At 40.9% G+C, this 23,654-nt stretch overlaps 2 protein-coding genes across 3 annotated transcripts; both read right to left on the reverse strand.

Moving 5' to 3' along the window:
- Window positions 1-1,259: 1,259 nt before the first annotated feature.
- LOC143218842 (uncharacterized) lies at window positions 1,260-17,743 on the reverse strand. The gene is made up of 11 exons (XM_076444364.1): window positions 16,889-17,743; window positions 14,104-16,412; window positions 8,626-8,909; window positions 7,535-8,112; window positions 6,579-6,841; window positions 6,136-6,469; window positions 3,217-3,348; window positions 2,905-3,092; window positions 2,685-2,828; window positions 2,439-2,563; window positions 1,260-1,514 (listed from the first exon to the last, which is right to left on the reverse strand). The coding sequence occupies exons 2-11, from the start codon at window positions 14,274-14,276 to the stop codon at window positions 1,423-1,425; spliced, it is 2,313 nt and encodes a 770-aa protein (XP_076300479.1). The 5' UTR covers window positions 14,277-16,412; window positions 16,889-17,743; the 3' UTR covers window positions 1,260-1,422.
- Window positions 17,744-17,893: 150 nt separating this feature from the next.
- On the reverse strand, window positions 17,894-23,230 carry LOC143218826 (uncharacterized). Of its 2 annotated transcripts, none has more exons than XM_076444323.1 (9): window positions 22,642-23,230; window positions 20,755-22,247; window positions 20,307-20,397; window positions 19,433-19,620; window positions 19,011-19,345; window positions 18,590-18,914; window positions 18,433-18,517; window positions 18,193-18,322; window positions 17,894-18,120 (listed from the first exon to the last, which is right to left on the reverse strand). In XM_076444323.1, the coding sequence occupies exons 1-9, from the start codon at window positions 22,860-22,862 to the stop codon at window positions 18,094-18,096; spliced, it is 2,895 nt and encodes a 964-aa protein (XP_076300438.1). In that variant the 5' UTR covers window positions 22,863-23,230; the 3' UTR covers window positions 17,894-18,093. The 2 variants fall into 2 exon arrangements, with proteins under 2 accessions (XP_076300438.1, XP_076300427.1); XM_076444312.1 differs by having other exon boundaries at window positions 20,307-20,409.
- Window positions 23,231-23,654: the final 424 nt, after the last annotated feature.

The following is a 23,654-nucleotide window of genomic DNA, read 5'->3' on the forward strand; positions in this document are numbered from 1 at the left end:
GGCTCGACCAATCGAGTCTCGACTCGACTCGACCAGTCGAGCTCGAGCTTAGCTCGGCTCGCCTGCAGCCCTAGTTTAGATCCTTTCTGATTCATGTTACCATGTAGATTTGGAACTAAATTTGGCTAACAGTTTGAGCGTTTTGCCGCTGCATGAAATGGCGCTGTACGGACGTTTGTGCGTTTAGGAAGTATAGGAAGAGCAAATACATAATTCGTTCGTGCCGGAATTTGCATTGTGTTCTTATGGGGAAAGCAGGGGAAAGTGGCACGCACAAATCATTTGCTGCTGTAATGAATATGCAATATTCTTGATTTTTCATCAATAGATATAAATATAATGTGTCAGGGAATGAATAATAATCAATTAATTTCACGAGGAGGTTGCTGCACAAGAGACCTGAAAGGGAGTCAGAACGAATCAGAACGAATGTAATATTCCACCTGGCTCTGGCTCCCTTTCGTACAACAACGGACTTATACTAACGCAGGTATGTCGAGTAGTTATCGCGGAGCAGAATATGTGAATCGGAGAAGTCTCCGATCCAGGGCACCGACGAGATCTGGTCGGTGTCCAGGGGATCAAAGGCAAATCAGGCAAAAGGCTCTGATTCTTTCAAAGTGAGAAGCAAGAACGAACCAGCAGAATGCTTTGGCTCTGGTTCGAGGGTGATGCGGCGCGTTCAATGCTTGCAACTTATTGCAGCCCAAATATGTTATCAATGATCTTCTGGCGTGTCTCGTCCGAATTATGAAGTTTTAGCCACTTGCTCAACCACCTGATTCAATTACCAAGATTAATTAGGCAGACAATAAAATCATCATGTTGACTGTAGTTTAGTTTGGTATATATTTTAATATTTCATTCTGTTTTTATACAATTTTTAACTACATCGACATTCCTACCTCCGTTCACGATTAATATACCGCGTTCAACGAACGTTATCGTAAATTGGCGAATAATTTACTTTGAATCGGCTTTGTCGTGATGAGCAGTTTATCGAAGGCAAGCAATTTATTGCGTAAACACGGTGCTGCACTTTAAACAATGTTAAAGTTTAGTCGGTCGGTCTCTCTGTTTTGCTTGCGAATCATTCGACGATCGAAGTAATTATAACAGACGCGTTTATAGTTACCTTTCTAAGATCAATTTCGGCGAATTCACTGTCAGTGATTCAACGAAAATAAATACATACGCGTATGTATTTATGCACTATGGAATTCGAGACGAAATCGTGTTTAATTGTTAGAACCAAGAGGACGCTGAGGTTAGCCTCTCAAAAAATTGCTTGATGTGTACAGAATTTTTACGTATTTGGTAATTACAACGAGTCGTGTCGCTTACATGAAGCATTACAAGAAACGCAATTCCTAGAATTTTTTTTTACAATATATTTGCTTTTTCTAACTATCGTTTGTTAATCTACACTGCTGCCGAAGGTCCTTTCGGTTTAATCATCATTGTGGCCCGTTTCAACGTATAATCCCAACCTCTCCAACGGAACCACACGATACCTATTTAAAAAAAGAGGGACATTTTTATTACTATGTACACAGTAACTATGAACTAAATAGTAATAGCGAACGCATACACAGGGTGTGGCCGGACGGGTGGTACAACCGAGCAAAGGGTGATACTGCATGTAAAACTAAATCGAAAAAAAGGAATAACATTTTCTCGTTTGACGCTTCGTTTTCGAGAAAATCGAGTTTAAAGTTCCGCAAGTAGAATTGGTTGATCATGGTCAGACGCGTCAGACGATTCCTATGCAATAGCACGTGTATTCGCTGCATTCTCGAAAACGAAGCTTCAAACAAAAAAATGTTATTCCTGTTTTTTGACTTAGTTTTACATGTAATATCACCCCCTGCTTGGTTGTACCACCCGTCCAGCTACACCCTGTATACGTGCTATTGATAGAAATCGTCTGACGCGTCTGATCATGACCAACCGATTCTACTTCCTGCATATACTAAAGCAGTGGTCCCCAAACCCCGGGACGCGGACCGGTACCGGTCCGTGGATCAAATGGTACTGGGCCGCCCAAGGAAAATTAAATACAATTATTTAAATACAATTAAATTAAAATTATTAAATCAAAACAATTTAAAATATAAACAATCAACGTTCCCCCCGTCAGCAGGCCGCGGTAAAATTATCAAACCTTGACCGGTCCGATAAAAAGGTTGGGAAGCACTGTACTAAAGCACGCGAACCCGACGGATCTTCAAAGTTGATCTTCTCAAAAACGAGGCGTCAAACGAGAAAATGTTATTCCTTTTTTTCGACTTATTTTTACATATAGAATCATCCCCTGCCCGGTTGTACCACCCGTCCGGCCACATCCTGTAGAATTCGCGATTTCGAATTCGCGCCGATTAACCATTCGAATCGAGCAAGAAGAAACGAAAGAAATAGAAATATTGTTTACAAAATACCTTGCCGAGCAGTCAGATCTTGAGGATCGTTCAAGTAAAGTCCGTTTAAGCCGCGTCCACACGATTTCCACCACCAGCCACCCTTTAACATGGACGCGCAGTTCAACGACGATCTATCGTTGTCTCTGCAAGATTAGAAGAATGTATTATAATCAGCAATGTTCTGTTCCCACTGAACATCCAAGCGATCCATGATGTCGCCGGACGATGAACTACATCGTACTATTATAATAATGCAGTATTCACCTGTTGTAAGTCGAAAACGGACTATTGTTTGAACCGTACCAAGGATCGTTCAAAGAATCGCCTGCGTTTCCATCGTAGCCATCGATTTCCAATTTGTAATATTCCGCTTCCGAGTAGATTTTAAAATGAGAATACTGTGCGTACCTGAATAATTATTGATCGAAATTATTATTGATTATTAATTATCGAATTATTGATTGAAAGGAAGAAATATTTTTACCTTTTGTTGCCTTCGAAATCTTCGAGTTCCACCCTAAGCATGTAATCTTCGTTGTTCGTTAACATGTATATGTTCTCGTTACCAAGCCAAAATTCTCTGGCAGGGTCGCCAAATCCATTCTTGTAATCGGCCCAATCGCGATTGAAATTTTCTCGAGGTTCTCCAAAATCGTCTCTTCTTTGAATTACCTGTTCACAAAAAGCGAAACGAGTGAACATTCGAATATGCGTACATTGTTGGTATGTAGAGATAGAGGTAGAAAGAGAGAGAGAGAGAGAGAGAGAGAGAGCGATTCGCTGAATGCATTGTTACCGTCCAACCTCCATCGGCGATTTCTTGCTCGCAGAAGACTTTCAGGAACCAGTAAGTGGTACCACGTATTTGAAGATAATAGACGCCGCTGTCTCTCATTCCTGCGTTCGACAAATCAACGCACGAGTAACCCTACAACAATTTTACGCATACGATCGTTAATGTTTCGAAGTATGTAGTCTTTACAGAGAGTCTGTTTGTTTCGTTTGCGTTTATACTTGACGTTCGTGTAAACTTTCCTGCTGTTTCGTTATGAGACCTTTTAGATTTAAGCAGGTAGTCTAGTTTCCAGGATAATATTACTCTATTTTTCAGACAATTTAAAAAGGTACAAACTTCTACATTTTCGATTTGATGGGAATTAATAGAGGTGCGCGAAAGCCCAATGATCAGGACAGGAGAATTCTCGGGAATCCCAAACATTTTCAGATTCTTGTACACCTCTAGAATTAAGGTTGTGGACGCGTTTCCAGGATTGCAAGGGAGCGGGATGCGCCTTCTAATTTTCGATGATGCAAAGATGGACTCTTTCAGTAGTCAAAAAGTCCTATTTTTACGTTTGCGTAATTTGCATTATTCGGAAGCATAACACTGCGCATGTAGCTATTTTCATAAAGCTGCGACAGCTACCTACATGCTGCCTAGGACTTGGGCGATTGCGGCTTAGATTGATCTTTTATCTAGCACTTCTGACTACTGAAAACTCCCATCTTTGCATTATCGAGAAATGGGAAGGCGCATCCCGCATCCTCGCAATCCTTGAAACGAGTCCGGCGAAAAATATTGGTTCACACCTGTCCGCACGGACCGACAATCCACGCGGACAAAACGCGCGGATTCCGCCATGTCTGAGCAAGGTCTAAATTGCCACTTTCAAGTACAGTAAGTCCTCGACTTACGCGGTTAATTCGTTCCAGCGGTTTCCGCGTAAGTAAAAAAACCGCGTAAGTCGAATAGCGCCTGAGCGCCACCGCTGAAAGGTTATTAATACGATCTGCTTTGTACATAATATACGTATGTACTCATTTACGAATCAGCATAAGTCGAGGACTTACTGTAGTCTTTGCTATAATCGCACGAACATACGACAGGAAGAAACCCCACCTAAATATTCCTGACAGTTTGTAAACGCTCGAAGCGTGATTGTTCGCGATGTTCGCGAAAGAGACTTTTACTTTCTCTAACATCAGCTTTTCCTAACATCTATGAAATCCTGCTCGATATATATGTACACATATGTGTAGCTACTCGCGTGGCGAGCGGTTAGAAATGTGTAAAATCACAGCTGTTGATGTTTCCGCGCGAGAAGGGATGAAAAAACAAGTAAGAACAAAAAAGTGAAAAGCTAGGTGGTGAGGTGGTAACGACGCGAGACTTCCAGTCAAAGATACTCTTGGATACGATGATTTTTGATTATTCGACGTGACCGTTTAAGCGGGATAAACGAGTAAATCCAGTGTAGCGACTTTCACGTCACGGTTAAAAGTTGTCGAGACGCGCGATTACGAGCGACTATAGGTCGTGCCTACGTTCAAATGAAATGTCCGTAATGGTAATCGGTTCGTTGCATAATCGATTTTCAAGCATGAGGTTCACCTTCCTTGTCGACACGTATACACGTGCAGGTACCCGTGTTTGTGTATACATAGGTACACCGACAGGTCTGGCGGTGTACCGGATCTCGTAGTTTGGGTTCGCGTATCGGACAACAGTGATCTGGGATCACGGTTTGGTCGTTGTACTACATTTGGGCCTGAATGATTCTTTTTATGTATATTCTGGAAGGAGGGAACGCATCGTGGGTTTCTGTCTTTTGTACAAAGCGGAAAAGGCAACCACAGAGGAATAATAATGCAAACGAGCGAGCGAACAGATTGTTCGTCGTCAAGAAAGATTCGGATGAAACGCGCGCTTTCACGGTCGCGCATGATGTGTGTATGCATGTACTGCGCATACAGTCTGTTTCACAAGAGCGTACTCTCGAGATCTACGAAGAAGCTTATGTAGAAGATTTATAGATAATTAGAAAGTGTATTTAAAGTACTATTACGCTCTTACTTCATAGTGGGCCCAATCTCCTGCGTTTGCGATTATTGCCAATTTTTCAGCGTATGATACTGGCAGTGACCTCCATATCTTTCTTATTTGGTAACTTAGACTTTTCACGCTGTGAATATGTTCTCCTCTAAGCTTTTGCTTCACGTATGCCCACCCGTTTTCAATTGGATTGGCATCTGGAGACTGAGATGGCCAATGATTGAATCGCGATTGACATTTTCGCGAGCCCACATCAGACGTTTTACGACGTGTTTCGAAGAGAGCAAAGGTTTCTTTACGTAACGAAAAGCTGTTTCGCTCTCGAAGGTTTTGAACATACTAACAGATACCTTCGAAAGCATATTAGGGTGAATATTTATTTTATCATCTCACTCGAAGGGTTTCTTCGAAGATGACAGAGATACAGCGAGTACGCTCTTGTGGAACAGACTGTAGAACACATGCCGAGTGTCACCGCGTCGCGCCGAATCGTGTTGAATCGCGTCGAACCGCATCGGGAACACGTAGGTGCATAGACGAGAGGTAGGCAAATGTATGCGTGTGTTCGGTTGTGCGTAACCGATTCGGACGACAAGCCGTGCAAACTTGCGCCGAATCATGCACGAACGCGCACAATCCGAATGTCGGGACATCGTTCCGTTCGAGACTGTACGCGTTCGCGTGTATCCGGTCGAGACGACCGGATACGACTAACTTTCTAGACGTTCCGAGGTTGACTTGCAAGTTGACATGCTGGCCAAACAATTAATAATTAATGCAGATAGAGCGTGTATGTGGGACAAACTGAGATATCTCGTAATGTCAAACGCCAAACGTATCTATGAGGTACGCGTATACGTGTATAGCCTAGCGAAACGTTACCTTAACGTCCTTGTAACTGAGAAATGCATCCGTGGTAAATGTCGAATTCGCCGGACTCGGCTTATTTTTCACGCTTGGGAATATGACACCACGATTTTTGGTCGAAGACCTTTGAGCACTCGACGCTGTCGTCGATAATCCGGAAGGCGCGGTCGAATTCGAGGAGCCATTCGAGCTACCGATACTGTTGGTTGAATTGCTGAAATTATTCGACGGTATCACGTTGGATGAAGTCGACGAGGACGTCGACATAGATACCGATGAAACAATAGTAGTCGGCGTCACTGGTGGAACGGTGGTCTCTGGTGTAAGATCTTCCGTCAATCCAACGTATCTAAATAACAAAGAAAAAATCGTATCGGATGCAAATCGGACAGAGAATGTTATGTGCTCGGGGAAAGGATTAAGGGGAGAGAAGGCGATAACAATTAAGAGTAACTAACCTGCTCGAATCGTATTCGACGAGACGATCGATCGTAGGATCGAGTAAAAGTTCCGCCGGAATTGGACGCTGAGCAAGAGTAGCAACGTCATCCTCTTGTTTTCTCAATCTATTCTCCACCCCTTCCAAGTTCTCGATAATCTTATTGGTTTTCGAGCGTAGGTCCGCGTGAATTTCACTGATTGCTCTCTCTTGTCTTTGAGTTTGCGTGAGCAGCTCATCCGATTTTGGTAAAAGGTCGTCCACGGAAGTTTTCGTGCCAACCTGTTCGGGCGTTTAGAAACACGAAATAGGATCAGAGATACAAATCATCTTAAATACGGTCATCTATATCGATTGCTAACGTTGCTCATTGACATGTAACATATGCGTCTAGATCTAGATTCGAATTTCTTGGAAAATAATGCTCGTAAAGGTCGTAATTCGTAATCTTGTGACATGTAGAAAAGTTTTGCCGAGGTTCGTCTCTATTCTATTTGTATACTATACGTGTTATATGTATATATTCAAAATCTAACGATCTAAAAGACAACAAAATTATACGATATAAGCGTTCGTGTCTAACATGCTGTATGCACACTGCTGTGCGAAAGAAAGAAGCACCCGGCCATATTTAATAGAAAAGCGTAAAAGATTAAATAAGAGCACAGTCAGTTTTGGAAAAGGATACCGCTGTTTAATTTAACACTTCTGAGAATATGTGTTATTAATATTTTTAAGTGCAATCATTGTACAATACAATAATTATACTGGGTGCTTGTTTCTTTTGCACAGTAGTGCATATAAGTATAAATATCGTTGTATATCGTTAACGTCTACAATTATGGGGTCTATTGGCGCTTATCGTTTAATTTGGTGTTTTCTAGGCATCAAAGGGGAACGTATATATCGAAAGAAAATTGACTGCCGCGCCTAATCTGGATCTCGATCGTTTCGATGATCGCTTTGTCGGCTTACCACGACATTCCAAACTTCGTCCATCTTTTCGGAAACGGTCAACATAGGATACATCTGTTCGACGAGTCGATCGATCTTACTTTGCTTCGATGACGGTGTTTCCGTAGTTGTTGTTGTAGTAGTAGTTGTTGTTGTTGCCGGTGCTGCTGCTGCTGTTGTTGTCGTAACGTTGGGATTCCGTTGATCGTTTCCCCTGACAATTATCGCATCGTGCACATCCGTCATCATATTGTAAACACCCTCCAACTGTTCGGAGACCAAGTTCATGTGGAATTGTAATTTCCTATCCATGTTACCGGTGGTCTGTCGAAGATTGTCTATTTCGATCGATATGTGATTCATCACTTCATTGCTCATCGCTTTCGTGATTTCGATCACGCTCATGCTAACCGGTTTCTTTTCGCTTGCTTCGGCATTTATATCGTCGTTTTGCAAAAGATTATTATCCAGCTGATTTTTCAAATCGATCAGTTTATTGTCGATATCGGAGACTTTTTGATCGAGCGACAGTAATTTCTCGCCAAGGGCCTCGGAGGACGATGAACCGTCTCGATGGAGAACCGTTTGCGTCGTACGAACTGTTCCGTCAAAGAAACACGAATGATAAAACGATGATAATTACGAAGAACACCAGCAAACAAGTAAACGTACAATCGAGGGTGTCTTCCTTGCGAATTTTACATAAATTTTTTAAATTTACATTATCATTTATTGAAATTTTGCACTCTCGATTTTTAATTTTATATTAATTACAATAAATTTACCAATTTACATTCTCTATAAAATTAATTTCCATCGTACTTTTGCAAATCGTTACGAAGCGAAGGGAAGTTGTGCAACGAAACGCGTTAAAAAGAAAATAGTCGAACGGTCTTTTGAACAGAGAGTTCGCGTATATGCGGAACAAGCGTGTATGTAGAATTACTCGTGCAACAGAATATCTCTGTGCCCGATCGAACCAACACGTTACACCATTCAATGTCGGAATGTCGTAAGGTCCCTTACCTAGCAAGAGATTCGAGAATCTAACGACGTTCCGAGTGAATCGGTAATAATTCGGCTAACGAACGTGAACCTAAACGTATACGTACCACCTCTGGTTTCACTATCGGTTTTATTGTTTGATATCTTAGTCGAGTAGACAGCATGATCGGTCGGCAAATAGGTTGCTTGGGGATTGAACAGTTTCAAATCCAACGTTCGAAGCTTCGTAATAACCGCGTCGGTTTTATCGATGTTGTCGTTCACACGCGAATCCAAAGCTTCCACTCTCCTCATCAGATGTTCCACAGCTTTGTCCAGATTTTCGATCCGTTGTAATTTCGATTCCAGAGTCGAAACTATCACCTCGAACACATTGAAGAGATATTGCTCCCTGAAAGTAGTGTTTCGAACGAAACGATCATTAATTATAGCAGTAAACTAGCAACTTTTCTAATTTGCATTATGAAAACACAGTTTTTGATATTCGTCGAGCATTTCGAATATAGAGCTTCGCCCGTGGCTTTAGAATTTAGTATAAGATAACAGCTTGGATAGTTGTTGCGGTATCCTTTCTCTCGTTGCGGCGTAAGCTGCAAGTGTACCTTGAATTTTACGCAATCCGTTCGCAGACAGGTCAGCGGCGGTACTTCTACCTATTTTCCAGGGTCCTTTCGAATCGGAAAAACTGATTTATCGAGGCATCGAAAGATTATTATACGATACGGTAATAATTGCGTATGCGTATTGCGCTCTTCTTATGAAACTTATTCGTTTAACACTAAAGCTACTACTGCCGGTCAAATGACCGGTTTTATACTTTTCATTTCACTATTAATGGAATTATGAAGTCGTTCACATGGAAATAGCAACCACATATTCCAATAAAAATTCCACAAAATTTCAATAAATAGAGCCTTGTCATTTTTATAAGCTGAAACATTTTAATCGTTTTTAGTGCTCGGTAGATTTTTAGCGTTAACAGTAATTTTGGTGCTTTCAGATCATCCAGATCAACATGATCTATTATCTACCTGCGTATCTATTATATTCGATTTAATATTAGAGAATGTGAAATTAAGAATAATATTACAGCAGAACTTGGTGCTAGCGGAAAATGCGAAAGGGGGAAAAAAATGAAAACTGGGAACTGGCGGCGAGAACGTGGAAGCGGAACGATCCAAGGTGCACAACAAACGACATTCCGCGACCGGAAATATCTACAAGAATGTTCGCAAAAAGATACAAGAAATTATAGGGCGAAAGCGACAGTTACGACTGGGGACACTCTAAAAACGATTCCAGATTCGAAGCAACCTCCTAGGAAATCGTAATTTTACGTGATAGGAAACTTTCGATCTCGATATTGTACATATATAGGTACGCGACAGCTCGACACACTGGTATTCGATGCTCGAACTTCGATATGGTGCGCGCGTGTGCCAGTTCCTATTTTTCCTGATACCCGATCGAATTATGTATTTCCTACATACAGCTCATAGATCGGATCCAAGTATGCCCTGATTATCGTTCGTTCGTTTCTTCCGAGGAATCTGGTGGAGCTTGTGCAATCGTATTGTCATAACTGGAGCTCGGATTTGTTACGTAACCAAAGGAGAACTAGTACCCCACTGGTGATGTCGTTCTATCCTCGTGATCGAATCGGTTCTCTTTCCGTTCCCTTTGTGTCCTTCTTTCTAATCGTGCTAGCCGAGTGCACACACATACATATATGTATACATACATACTATCTACACACCCCCGCACAGTACATACGTGCATGTATGAACATTGTACATATTAAACATTCACTCTCCGTATATATGTCAAATAACATGAATCTCTAAGAATCAGAGAACTAATTTTTAATTTTTCTTACGTATATACCATATAGATTGTACCTCTCTCCTTATGCAAATCAATTTTTACGCACCTGAATGTGCTTTGAGATCTCTCGAGCAGGTTTTCAAATACTTAAATGCAAATCCACATATGGATTAATAAATCCTATAAATCGAATTATTGCGAACTCCAACACTCTATATAATAGTATTGATTATTTTAATGAGTCGTTACAAACTTTCAAAAAAAAAATTACGCAGGATTAACTTATAATATCAGTACCTTTATACCAACAGTTTTTTTTCTTTTTATGTATGTCCTTTCTTAGTAATTTATGTGAAGTCTTTGTTCTATTGTAAACATTTGTGTAAATGGACCTCGGTCCGTTCATAATAAATAATAAATAATATAATATATCGGGTTGGAACGAAAGTTCGTAGCGTTTTTAAATTAAAACTCAAGGATAAAAACAGGATATTTATACATAGATTTGTTCAATAACTAGACTGCGGACCTTTATGCAAAATAAAATTTTCATACAAGCTTAGGAGCTAAGTAAAAATTTATTTTCCTCATTAATGATTTTTATATGTTAAAAATAGTATGTCGACATCGTTAAACTCTTTCAATCTGTTTCTAGTTTCGAATTACACCTACTTATTTTTATTATAAATGCATAAAATCCGCAGTCTATCAATAACATATTTCCCATTCTCTTCTATGACTTTCTGCCATTTTTCAGATGACTTATCACGTTATTCGATAAACCTATGAATAAATATCTTAATTTTATCTTTGAATTTTGTTTTAAAAACGCTACGAACTTTCGTTCGAACCTAATAGATATACTGTGCACCGATATCTGCTAGCCTTTCTCCCTTTTTGTACTGCGAATCGGATCATGTGATCCAGGAACAGTTTATCGTAGCATTCCATTGCGAAGCATATGAAAATGTCATCTCCCTCGATATTGCCGGTTTTCAGAGAAAGTGGTCTGTAATGCTTCGTAAGCTTGTTCGTATTGTCTGTGATGTATCGTTGTGCGTTTGCACGCATAAGCACATCCGTGCACAGTGTACAACGGAGTGCAGCTATGGCGTTACGCGATAAATACGGTTTCATTGAAAAGCCCTGAAAATAATCTACATACCTATACATAGGCGAGGATAAGGTGAAAGGAAAAAGTTCTTGAACCCTTTCATTTTTGCAAGGTACGCACGCGTGAGAAAGAATGAGAAAGAGAAAGGGTGGGGCGCGTGGAAAGATATGGTGGGAGAAAGGAGAGTGAGAGGGAGGGGGAGCGAAAGCAGAAACAAATTATTCTCGTAACTGGAATTTAATGAACATTAAATCGAGACGAAAGAAAACGGAACGCTTTCGCGTGTTCGTAAGTTCGACTGGTCTTTTTATTGTTTAAAGCGTAGGCTTTGCAATGAAGGAATCGAAAGGGTTCAGGGATTTTTCGTTCGAAGAAGTAGCATGATTTCGTATGTCTGTCTATGAATGAAACTGGTTTCATGTTTCTTATTTGACAGTTGCAGAATTATATAACTGTACGTATTCGTTGCGTACGTTCGAACGAAAACCGCGCGAAATCTCAACAACTGTAGTCTTATTATTAGACTCCGAATGTTTATGCAAAATAAAAAGTTTGTGCATCAATTGCAAGACGTAGGAGCTAAATATAAATTTATATTCTTCATTAATAATTTTAATGTGGTGAAAATAATATATTAATACTCAAATTCTTTTAATATTTTCACTGTTTTAAATTACACTCGCCCATTTTTGTTATGAACGCATGCGTGTAAACTATCAATTTACAATACGCAGACAGGAGGTTCGCAAAATTAATATATATGTAAACGTACCACCGTTTGCGCCTAAACAATAATTTATTTATCTCGTCTCCGGTAGCGTCCAGGAGAAAGGGGAAACGACTTTCTATATTTTAATAAACGAAAGTATTTATGTATGTATGAGTTACCAATACATACCGCTAATATCTCCCGAAATCAATTTGTAGAACAACCAATGAAAGTTCATAAGAAGCGTTATTAGCCACTGCATACACTGTATTGGTACCTATATACATGCATATACTTATACACGGACGCGTAGTAGGTAACCGAGCAAAATGCAAACGAGGAAGGAAATGGAACATCTGTAGATCGAATAGCTGTGAGGTCCGCTGGAGAGATTTGGTTATCTCGAAAGTTTTCACAACCATCAAAATTATAATTGACTGTAGTCCCCAGCACCTAATCCAGCATTTTAATCTCGCTATCCAAACTTGACCATTTCAGTTTACTCGATTGCGCATGGATACGATGATTTTTTGAAATGAAATTTTGTTTTCTTTTTCGAATAACGTGAGAAGTATTGGGTTGGAACGAAAGTTCGTAGCGCTTTTAAATTAAAACTCGAAGATTTACGATATTTATACATAGATTTCTTCAATAACATATTTTCCATTCTCTTCTATTGCTTTTTCCCATTTTTTAGGTGACTTATCATGTTATTCAATAAAACAACGAATAAATATCTTAATTTTATCTTTGAATTTTAATTTAAAAACGCTACGAACTTTCGTTCCAACCTAATATTTCTGTTTCTGTTCTCGTGACCATCATTAGAATCGAATGATCAAGGAAACAGAATCCTAGTCTATTAGTAACCGCGTTCAAGCTAAATTATACTTGTTGTACAAGTTTGTATCATTGAAATACGTAGCACCTGTTCCATACGAAGGTTCTACACGCAAAGACACGTTTCATCGACGTAGATATGTATGTCATATGCTGTACTCGTACATTAGGCGAAGAGAAAACAAATAAACCAACGTAAAATATGAGAGGGACCGTCAGTTTGTTGACAAGATTTGTAAAATTCGATTACGTAACTCGTTTTTATATTGTCAAGTGCTAAATGGTCCACAGTCTCCGGCCTACGGTATCTGCGGAAAGTACGTGTCGGTACTATTAAAAGTCCGACTTCTTTCGGTGTTTTGTCAAGTTATATAAGCAATGAACCAACGGTATGACAGGACCAACAACATAACAGAGCCGCGCGACACAAGAGGATTTATAGTAGTATATTGTAGGTGTACGTTGCTACATACCACGCGAATCGAGAGGATGAAAAGAGAAAGCGAGAAAAAGGAGAGTACAAACCTGTTCCCTACAATAGCGGAAATGCTTACTTTAATTTTTTGCAATTATAATGCGATCAAAGCATTCGCGACACTCTCGTTCTATCGTACGTGACGTCGATTCTCGAACTCTGACACGACAATCCGTGCACCGTAGGATAATTGGCGAACGTAAAAGAAAGAAAAAATCGAGAGGAAGATCGAGGAGGATTCGCAAAGCGTTGGCGTCTCGACGAATGCAAATTGACCGACGCATAACGATTTGGCTAACACCGCTAATACCAAAACATGTGTTTTCGAGTTTCGTCGCAATCTCAATTGCATCATTTCATTACTAAACCTACCACTGCCGGTCGAACGACCGGTTTTATATTTTGAAGTTGCTTACGTGGAAATTGTGTCGATCGATTTCTTTATCCAAGCACATATCGTAATAAAAATGGGAAAAATCTAAATAAATAGAGTCATGTCATTTTTTTAACCTGAAACCTTTTCATCGCTTTTAGTGGTCGGTAGGTTTAGTGTTAAAACAAATTAGTCGTTAAAACAAAAGTTCGTCCTTATTATCGGTGGATAGGAAGTTGTATCAACTTACCTGTTGCGTTGAGGATTTCGTGGTGGTGCCGGCACCGCGTTTCCAGTGACGTTGTTTCCATTGTTACTGACATTACGGATGTTACGCTCATCGGCAGAGGTCCTGGGCAATCTAGGACTTCCAGCGAACACGAAACCCAACAGGCACGTGGTAATGATTACAGCCTCTCTCATAATCGGAAACTCGAAGAGAAGAAGAAGTAGAAGAAGAAGGATACGACAGATAAGGAAGCGAATGATGGAGAAGTCAGGATAGCGATTATTCTCAAAAAATAAAGAAGAACCAACAGAAGAAAACAATACAGAAGAAGAAGAAGAATCAAAAGTAGAGGTAGAACAAGAGAGTGAATGTGCGGAAAGGGAAATGAAGGCAATAGCGAAGATAAAGGGAGAAGAGATGCGCGATTTTAATGACACGTACCGACACTTCCGATGGAGATCACTTTCGGTTAGGTTCGATTAGCTGTTCACGTACAACGAGTTCCTCTTTCCTCGTTCCTCGGAGGAACATCCATTTATCATCGGCATACACAAAGTGGAGAGGAATGCACCGAACCGAACGAATAATCGCAACTTTCGGTGTGCAGATGTGCAGATACGTACAGATATCAGGTGTTACGATTGTTACGTCGAAAATTTGAAAGCTCCGGCGATCACAAATTAGACACGCGTATACACACGCTCACGGGTGGACACTATATCTATTTACATGCACACAGCGGCACGTTCCAAACGAAAACTGTAGTTATCACAACCCGTGAAAGTAACTGCGACGAGTTTTGTTCTTTTCAAGAGTTTCTATTCGGGTTTAATGATTTTCGGCTGTCGGTGATGTTTTTGCGTGAATGCCTTTCCTTCGATCTTCCTTGAATCGAAGTTGTGCGGACCCGTAATCGTTGGAGACCGTAATATACATATATGTGGAGGTGTTGTCCAGTCGAGGAATAAGCGCAAATACCTCTCGGTTTTCTTGGTTTCTCGTTCTCAACAAAACTATATGAATTTTCATACAATTTTGAAAATCGTCAGCTCGTCTAACATGGATCTCTAGATCGCACGGTTTCGAATCAGCGCCAATGAACAAGACAACGCCGACGAATTGTTCAATGTGTTCGGTGGTATTTTCTATTACCACTGTTGTAGAATTTTAGAGGTGGGCCTAGACGGTGGGACAACACGTGTATCGCTCTTCTCGGGACACTATATGTACGGCTAACGAGTTCAATCGAGTTTCGGGAAGGACGAGGATTCGATGGACTGGAAAGAATACAGGTGATTGAAACGAGTGATAATCTACGCGAGAAACGGAGAATTGGCACAGTACATTTCCATGTTGTCCATTGACGGTCTGAACCGTCGAAAATATATTATTTATCCGATTTGTGTGGACGATCGCGGCTGGCCGATCCACCAACCAGCGGACACTCGCATACACGTATACACAAAAGACAAAAACACACTTTGCGAGACACAAAGGCACGCGCGCGCGTCGTGAAAACGGTCCTGTGAAACAGATCAGTCCCGTGAAGTAGTTCAGTCCCGTGAAACAGTTCAGTCCCGTGAAACGTACGTCTCTGATTACGAGCGCGAGCGCGAGCAGAGCTCGATCCCTGACGATCGTTAAGTATGTTCGATAGTCCTCTATCTGTGCGGATCGGAGAAGACTGGGGCTCGTGCCATACTCACGATCACGATTCCATCACCCCTACTCGATTCAGTATTTCTCGGCTGATCGCTCCCTCGATCGTCCCTCTGCTGACAAAGTGTGCAACCGATATACGGGAAACGAGCACCGTGTTTCTACCTTGTGGTGAACGACGGGATCACCGACACCATAAAACACCGACAAGCATACGATTCCAGCTGAACTGTAAGAGTTACTTTCACGTACACACGCGTCCACGTTGAAGGAGTACCTACGCCTCTCCCCACTGATCAACCGACGACCATTCTGGTCTCTTTCCGTCCTTTCCCCGTGTAAAGCCGTGATCTGATCTGAAATCCGATTCGATCCGTTTCAATTCGTTCTGTTTCATTCTGTTCCGTTGCGAATCGCTCTGCTATATCTTCTCCTCTTTTTCCGACCGACGGCGCAACGGCCACGAGTTGCGTTGCCGAGGAACAAACGGGAATAATTTGACGGAAAAGAAAGGTAGAATAGCCCCGAATCATAGATCCTTACCGTACTACCGCATAAATCTTGGTCAGTCGGCTGCAACGGATACGTTTCAAAAATTTTACTCGACTTCGCCGTAATGTTGGAAAAAAACTTTTATAGCAATGTCCATCGATCACCAAGCCGATCGAAACCTAGGAAACAAAAAGCAAACGTACAGATTAGTGACAATCTTACGCTCAAAATGATCGGGTGCCATTTTTTTTTTTAATTGCGATTGCAAGTTGCAACATGACAGTGAGCTTACACCAGCGGATAAGAGCGGCATACATATATATATATATCGAAAAGAGAAATTAAGATATTGTCGTGGTACACCCATTAAAATTGAATTGTTCGTTTTAGGATGGGCTAGTTTCTCTTTAACTCTCATTTTCTATTTTGTTGAGTCGAGTGAAACCATTACAAGCTGCACATGCGAATTTGTGCTCGTAGAATCTCTAAACAATTCCATGAAAGCTTGTAATAAGTACATATAGGCATACACGGTATATCTGGGACCCTCGCGATCGATAAATGGATATCTGCTCGATAATTATTACGTATGTGATAATTGAGTACCTATACATATGAATACGGAGCTACAGCTATGATACATATTTAATCTTACCGTGTAATGTGCATTCCGTGATTATTAGGCCGCATCGATAGCAAGTATGCATTGAAATTCCAAAGATGACCTCGGCAGCAAATATAGAAACGGAAAAATCGCTGGAAAATGCAAATAAATTGGCGTGGTACTTTATGCGAAGCGAAAGGATGGGAACCAAATCGGGAAAAATGAGAAAGAACGCGAAATGGGAAAGAAATTAACGTCTTCCACGACTAAGAAATGAAAAGCAAGTAAATGGCTGTTCGATTGTCTATCGACTACGATCTCTAATCGTTTTGAAAGGTAGTCGAACGTAAAGGTAGAGAGTAGAGACCGTAATAAGAGCAAGAGCAAGCGAGGTCCATGGACAGGCCGTTTCGAGCATGCGATTCAATCGTTGCTCTGTCTACTCGTTCATTAATGCCGTTTTCTTTTCCAATCTATTGTCGCATGGATCGTTCAAAGGAAAGCCCTACTCTCGATGTTTGCTTCGCATTATGAATTACAAAGCTCCCCTTGTAGAAAATAATGACATTACGAGTAAACCGATGTGTCCTGGATCGTGTTCGCAATGCGTGGAAGGGTTCGCCGTTTATACGGGAAGGTGGGCGAACGATGGGGGCTGAAGAGGACGCAAAACACACTCTACATGCTGTTTACACGGGCTTTCATATCTCGTTCGTTCAGTAGTTCAATTTTCAAAAACAGAATAACGGAACATTGCGATGTGGAAATGGTTGCACATATAGTAAATTAGATTTAAACGTCGAATACGTCATTCGTAAGTTATATATTCTATGATAAATTTGTTTGCTCTGCCAATATTACAATCAATATGTTCGGCTGCGTTTTACCTGGAAACAGGTGTAGATAATGGGCCGTGGTAAATATTTGTGGTTTGTGTATTGTATGTATATGTATACATATATACTATACATATACGAATACAAATGGAAATACAAATGCAAATACAAATACGAATACAAATACATATACATACACATGTACGTGATATACAGAAAATGAAGCTTAAGATATTCAGTTTATTGAATTATACGTATATGTGCCCTATTTATCTGTCGAGCAAATGACACGATTTAAGCGTAATTCTCTGTACGCTTTCACATTCTCAATATACAAAATAATGACAATTCATTGTTCAACTAAATAGAAAATTTATATGCATTTAATACCATAAATACAATCCATTGATACCAGTATTTTCAGTAATACGGTCTCCGGGGATTATTCTGGAAAAAGAGAAGACAACTGTCAATGCGTCGTCGACATAGAATGTTCAGCGATACGAAAAGGACAGTTACCAAAGGATTAGGCCTAAATCTGTACGCTAGCATCATTCGTTTTCTATAGGCATCGAATTCGTCGTCGTCTCTAGACACGCCGTCTGGTCTTTCGGAACCTAAACCAGCGCTATCAAATCTATTGGTCGCCCTGTGCAATACAATGATTTTGTTCATTTCGGGAAGGTACATCTCGCATACACCGACAACAAAAAAGAGAAGGAAAAAGAAAGATAACACGTGAAAAAGTGGAAAGCTTACTTGTTAACAGGTTCGATACGACCGTTGCCCTCGCTACCTAGACCTTGCCCTTCGCTCCAACCTAGTTTCTGCAACATCTGAAATCCTGTGGAAAAAATCATGTCAAACGAGATTCGAAACACTTCGACAAAAGTCAAAGAAATATCGTCGGCTATACCTATGTTATCTTCCTTGAGTTTGTACTCCTTATAATCGCTAAGATCAGGTTCTTTTCCTTGCTTGACCGCATTGTACTGTTCCAAGAATTTCTTCAGTTCGTCCGGTGGTAAGAAGTCACCGATATGATGTTTTCCCTCCGCCTGCGCAGTCAATTCTTCTGCCCACATTTGAGTCGCCTCCATTTCGGCGGATCTAAGTTTATGTTCCCAAGTGCCGCCTTCGGTTTCTTCATCGCTATCGTATTCGTATTTATGTTTTCCTTGTGACTCCAAGCGTTTCAGTTCTTCCCTTTTCCTCAATAAATTTTGATAGAGCAGATTTATCTAAACCACAAGCACAAATAATTCCGCGAATTATAATGAACTCTATGATCAATCATAAGTTTCATAGATATAATTAATCGCTAAAAGTCTGCTAACCTTATAATGATCCTCCGCTTTTTTCCATTGTTCTTCAGCAAGGTCCAACGTGCCGAACGTTTGCCGAGCGTATTGTATCAAAGCTGGATCGTTTCTTGAAATTTTGGTCAGCATGGGATTTTTCGCTTTGTGTTGCATCTTCGACGATGGTATTATGACGGCTGCTTGTCCGATCTGTCCAGGAATCGCAATACCCGGCTGCGATAGGCCACCACTGTTTTGCTTCTGTACAGACAACGTGTTGATTTCGGCTATGGATACTTTGTTGTCTGCATCGCCCCAACGACTACGTCTTTTTCGTTTACGTTCTTCTCTGTTTTCCTCTTTTGTTCGATCTGTAAAATTATCATCGAAACCTTTGTCCGTTTGTCTTTCTATTTCTTATACGCAATTGCATGGGAATACACACACGTGTTACTCACCTTGCATCGAAAAAATATGTTTGTTCACATGAATTTGTTCGCTGTCGTCGTTATCGCTGAGTGCTTCTTCTGGACAATACGGTTCAGCACCGCTATCCTTCGGTTCTTTGGTCGACTTTTCAGCACGGAACTTGGCCACTAACCCCCTGTACTGCAGGTACGCTGCACTTTGCTTTTGGTGCAGAAACCTTGATTAAAACAGTACTTAAGACTCTGGCAAGTAACGTGTTCTCCTAAATTAGATTCCTTTCTTTCAGGAGAGGAATTGAAAGAGAAAAACGAAGAACAGTGGAACAAGCAAGAAAATGTAACGAGAGAAAGATTCCTATTACTTGTAATGAAGCAAAAAAGGTAGCAGTGCAATTGGAATAGAATTCCTTTAAATGTTAACTGCATGGAAAAGATTTTTCGAGAAGAACGTGTGACGAAGTTTGGTTTACAGGACAAGTTTGTTATTGCGATTGAGTTTAATTTACGTTTATTCGCGTCGTTGATCTAAATACTAATGGTGCTGCTACTACTACTTCTATTGCTAGATACTACTGCTACTGCTGTTGATACTGCGACTACTATTATTACTAATGATATTAGTATTACTACTACTACTTGTACTATTAATTCTACCACTATTACTACCATTACTATCGGGAAATATACGTATATTTATATATCAATAATTTATATATAAATATACATATATATATATATATATATATCTATATATCTGTTGCGTGAAACGCATACATATATCTGTCGTGTGAAATGAATAAATTGGGGGATAATGTTGAAAACAATATGCAGGTTTTAATAGAAGGGAAGCTCACAACGCGACGCGTTAATACACGAGACGGGGACCAGTGAGGACAGTAGTTACCATAATTTAGGATCTTGTGCATTCTTCTCTCGCGCTTCCTGCTCGATTTCATCCCCGCAATCGGCGACGATTCGTGCCAGCTGCTCAGCCTCTACGGGACACACTTAGAAGCCTTTGTCAGACACGCGTAACAACGCAAATATTTTTATTTTTTGTGTTTCTGTAGCGTAGAACGTACGTATGTCTACACAGATGTTTTCGCTACACGGAAGTATGCTTTTGCATACTTTATCTCGTGTTTGCCTGTGTGTCTCTTATTCGGCGTATCGCACGCGTGTCGCGCACACTATCGTATACGATCTCATTCTTGCGTTATATCCAAACAAAGGATTATTCTGGTGTCGGAAAAAAATTATTGAAATCCCGTTAATTGAGAATCGAGACGCGGCGATACGTCGAAACAAGCGATTCAATTATATAGAATTAGAAAATAATCGACATGTCATACCTAGCTGTTCGGTAGCTTGTAGACCAGACAATGACCTTGTCGGTGGTGGCACTTGAATGTTAGGTGGTCCCATAGGTACCTGAGTGACTTGATTGGGAAGAGGATAGCTCGTTGACATCAGAGGAGGGGGTGGACCGGCATTTTGTATAATGGTAGGTGGTGGCACGTTCGGAGGTGGAATATTTAAATTCGGTGGCGGAACTGAGTTTATACTCGATGGAACATTGTGAACCGGAAGCGGTGGAGCTGACATCATGACGGACGCTATCACGTTTGGCGGAGGAATATTGGGTACGTTGGATGCGTTCGGTACAGTGACTACGATCGTCTGTGAAGGTGGCATAGACATCATATTTGGCGGCATTTGCGTCAATGTTGATAACAGATTGGGGGGAGGAATATTTGGAGGTGGTAGATTTGTGGGTTGCAGAGTTGCAGGAGGTAGCACACCGCATTGACGTCCGCACGAAATTATATGTTGTTGCGTGCCCGATACCGTTGACGTCGACAGTATCGAGGCCGACGAAGTCGCCGTTGACGACGACGACGGTGGTAATGGTGGTGGTGGTGGCGGTGGCGGCGGTGGTGGAGGTGGTGGTGGTTGTTGTAGTATCGATGAAGTTGAACACGAGGACGAAGAGGAAGATGAACCCGAATTCGAACAAGACGAAGATGACGCCGATGACACCGCCGACGCCGACGATGACGTTAACGATGCCGACGACGATCCTAGTAACGATGCGGATGTAGAGAGTGTAGGTGGTGGTAAATTTTGTAGATTTGGTGGTAACGTCCGAGAAATGTGAATGTTCGGCGGAGGCACATTGGTATTGGCGTGTATAGTTTGTACGGAGGAGGGTGACGGTGCATGTAACGCATGCGACGACGACATCTGCATTCTAGCATCTCCGGACCGATCGTCCATTCCAGGATAAACGTTGACCAAATTCTTCGGAGGAAGCATTTTCGATAAATTTGGGGGAGGAATGTTGGTGATGATATTTCTGATATTTGGTGGAGGTACGTTTGTCGGATGCATCACGGATTGAGACCCAAGAGGAGGCATGAGAGACGAATTTCCATTTCTGGGAAAATACTGTTGCTGATTGTGTTGCATGCGTTGCCCGTTAGAAGGTAATTGGTTAAAGTTACGTCGAGCTTCTGGGCTTTGTGACGACGCGTGTCTAGTAGGAGATGGACTCGACGAAGAACTATGCCTCTTGTCAGAGCTTCTCTCCCATCTAGAATCGACTCTTCTACGGTCTCTCCTATTTTCGCAATCCCTGTTTGTGTCATTGGTCTTCTTTCTTTCCTTGTCTTGCATAGTTTCAGAGTATTTATCCTCTCTCCACTCTTCGGATTTTGGAGGATATATCGACTCTGTTCGTACTATTCCTTTATTATTTGCAATTTTCTTAAATTGATCTAAAAAACTGCCATCATTGGCAAATAGATTAACTGTTTGCGAGACGGCTGGCTTTTCTTCTTGCTTTCTGTAACAAGTTTTGTTCCTTGTTTTATGGACGTGAGACAACATTTAAAAATAATTTAAGTCCTTGATCAATGTTTTTGGCGAGAATAAGCTTGCATAACATAGTCTCGTCGTATTGGTTGTCTATTGACACAAAACTAATTCTAAATCTGAACCGATAACAAACTGATTATTTTGCAAATCATTCTCTTGGGGGTGTCAATGCAGAGGCATGTGTTTATCATTTGAGTCAATTGAGTCAGTCGAGTCGGTTGAGTCGGTTGAAACTAATTAGATAATGACAAGTGTCAAATTATGGAAACTATGTAGATCGTTTTCACGACACGACATTTACAAAAGTATTTTCCTACGCGAAAAAAATATCGCACAAACATTGTCATTAAACGACTACTTACTTGGCAGTATTAGCTCTAACTGTTCTTGAATTCGGAATTAACGTGTTGCCCTTTTTTAAATTTTCCACAGCTTCTTTCGCTTTCTGTTCTTGCATTTTCGCTTGTATCTCGAGCTTCTTTTGCTGAATAATCTGTTCTTGTTTCGACATTTGCGCGAAACGTTCATTTCGAGATGTTTTCGAAACAAACGGATCAGAACCTTTCACACCACGATACGCCATATTTGTTGTGTCGCAGACGACGAGACGACTCTCTAGCGAGTTCGGAACATATTTCCATTGAAAGTCGAGTAACTCGAGGCCGAAAAATCTCCAACTTTGACAACCTATGGCCACCTATGGCCTATAGTTTAACAAGACTATATATATATGATATATATGTGTATAAGTACACTGGTAAGTACTATCGTACTGTACTATACAAGTACGAAGTACGAAGTTATTCACCCACGCCAACAACCAGACTGAATCAGACAATCGTAAAACTGACCGATAACAAAGCTCTCTTTTACAATGATATTCAATGGTACAAAAAAATACTGAACTATATATATATATATATATATATATAGTTCGAAAACAAAATCCAAACGGTGACAAGAGAATGAACAAGAACAAGAATGAATCATTTATTGCGAGAAAGCAGTCGACAGCAGTCGGGTGACCAGTGGCGCCGTGCCAAATCGTCAAACCCACTATGTAATTACCTTAGACTATATATGCTTATAGACCCGACTTCAGATAATATCGTTCCAAGATTACATCGTTTACCAGATGCCGGTTGTGGGAAAAATGTAGGAAAAAATAGTCTGTTGAGAGTCGAAAAACACGAACCAATCAGAGTGAGACTACTGGCGGCTCGCGTTGAGCGAGGCGTTGGCATTGGTCGAATCGAAATCGGTCCGCTGTTACCGCGCCCTGATTGGTCCGTTTTTTTCAACAAAGCCGACAAAGCCACGTAGAACATTTTTGCAAAAAAAAGAATCACCCCTTTCAAGCAGTCGCGACCAGTCG

The sequence above is a fragment of the Lasioglossum baleicum genome, chromosome 2 (assembly GCF_051020765.1).
Source record: "Lasioglossum baleicum chromosome 2, iyLasBale1, whole genome shotgun sequence".
In the NCBI taxonomy this organism is placed as follows: Eukaryota; Metazoa; Arthropoda; class Insecta; order Hymenoptera; family Halictidae; genus Lasioglossum; species Lasioglossum baleicum.

Bases quoted from the DNA above. Each gene is read 5' to 3' on its own strand.
- LOC143218842 (XM_076444364.1), bottom strand. From the start codon at position 14,276: ATGAGAGAGGCTGTAATCATTACCACGTGCCTGTTGGGTTTCGTGTTC. The intron at 8,113-8,625 runs GTACGTATACGT...TTGACGGAACAG, and splicing joins CGATAGTGAAACCAGAGGTG to TTCGTACGACGCAAACGGTT. The intron at 3,093-3,216 runs GTAACAATGCAT...TTTTGTGAACAG, and splicing joins TCGCCGATGGAGGTTGGACG to GTAATTCAAAGAAGAGACGA.
- LOC143218826 (XM_076444312.1), bottom strand. From the start codon at position 22,862: ATGGCGTATCGTGGTGTGAAAGGTTCTGATCCGTTTGTTTCGAAAACA. The intron at 18,915-19,010 runs GTTAGCAGACTT...CTTGTGGTTTAG, and splicing joins AAGCGGAGGATCATTATAAG to ATAAATCTGCTCTATCAAAA. The intron at 18,121-18,192 runs GTAACTGTCCTT...CTCTTTTTCCAG, and splicing joins GATTTAGGCCTAATCCTTTG to AATAATCCCCGGAGACCGTA.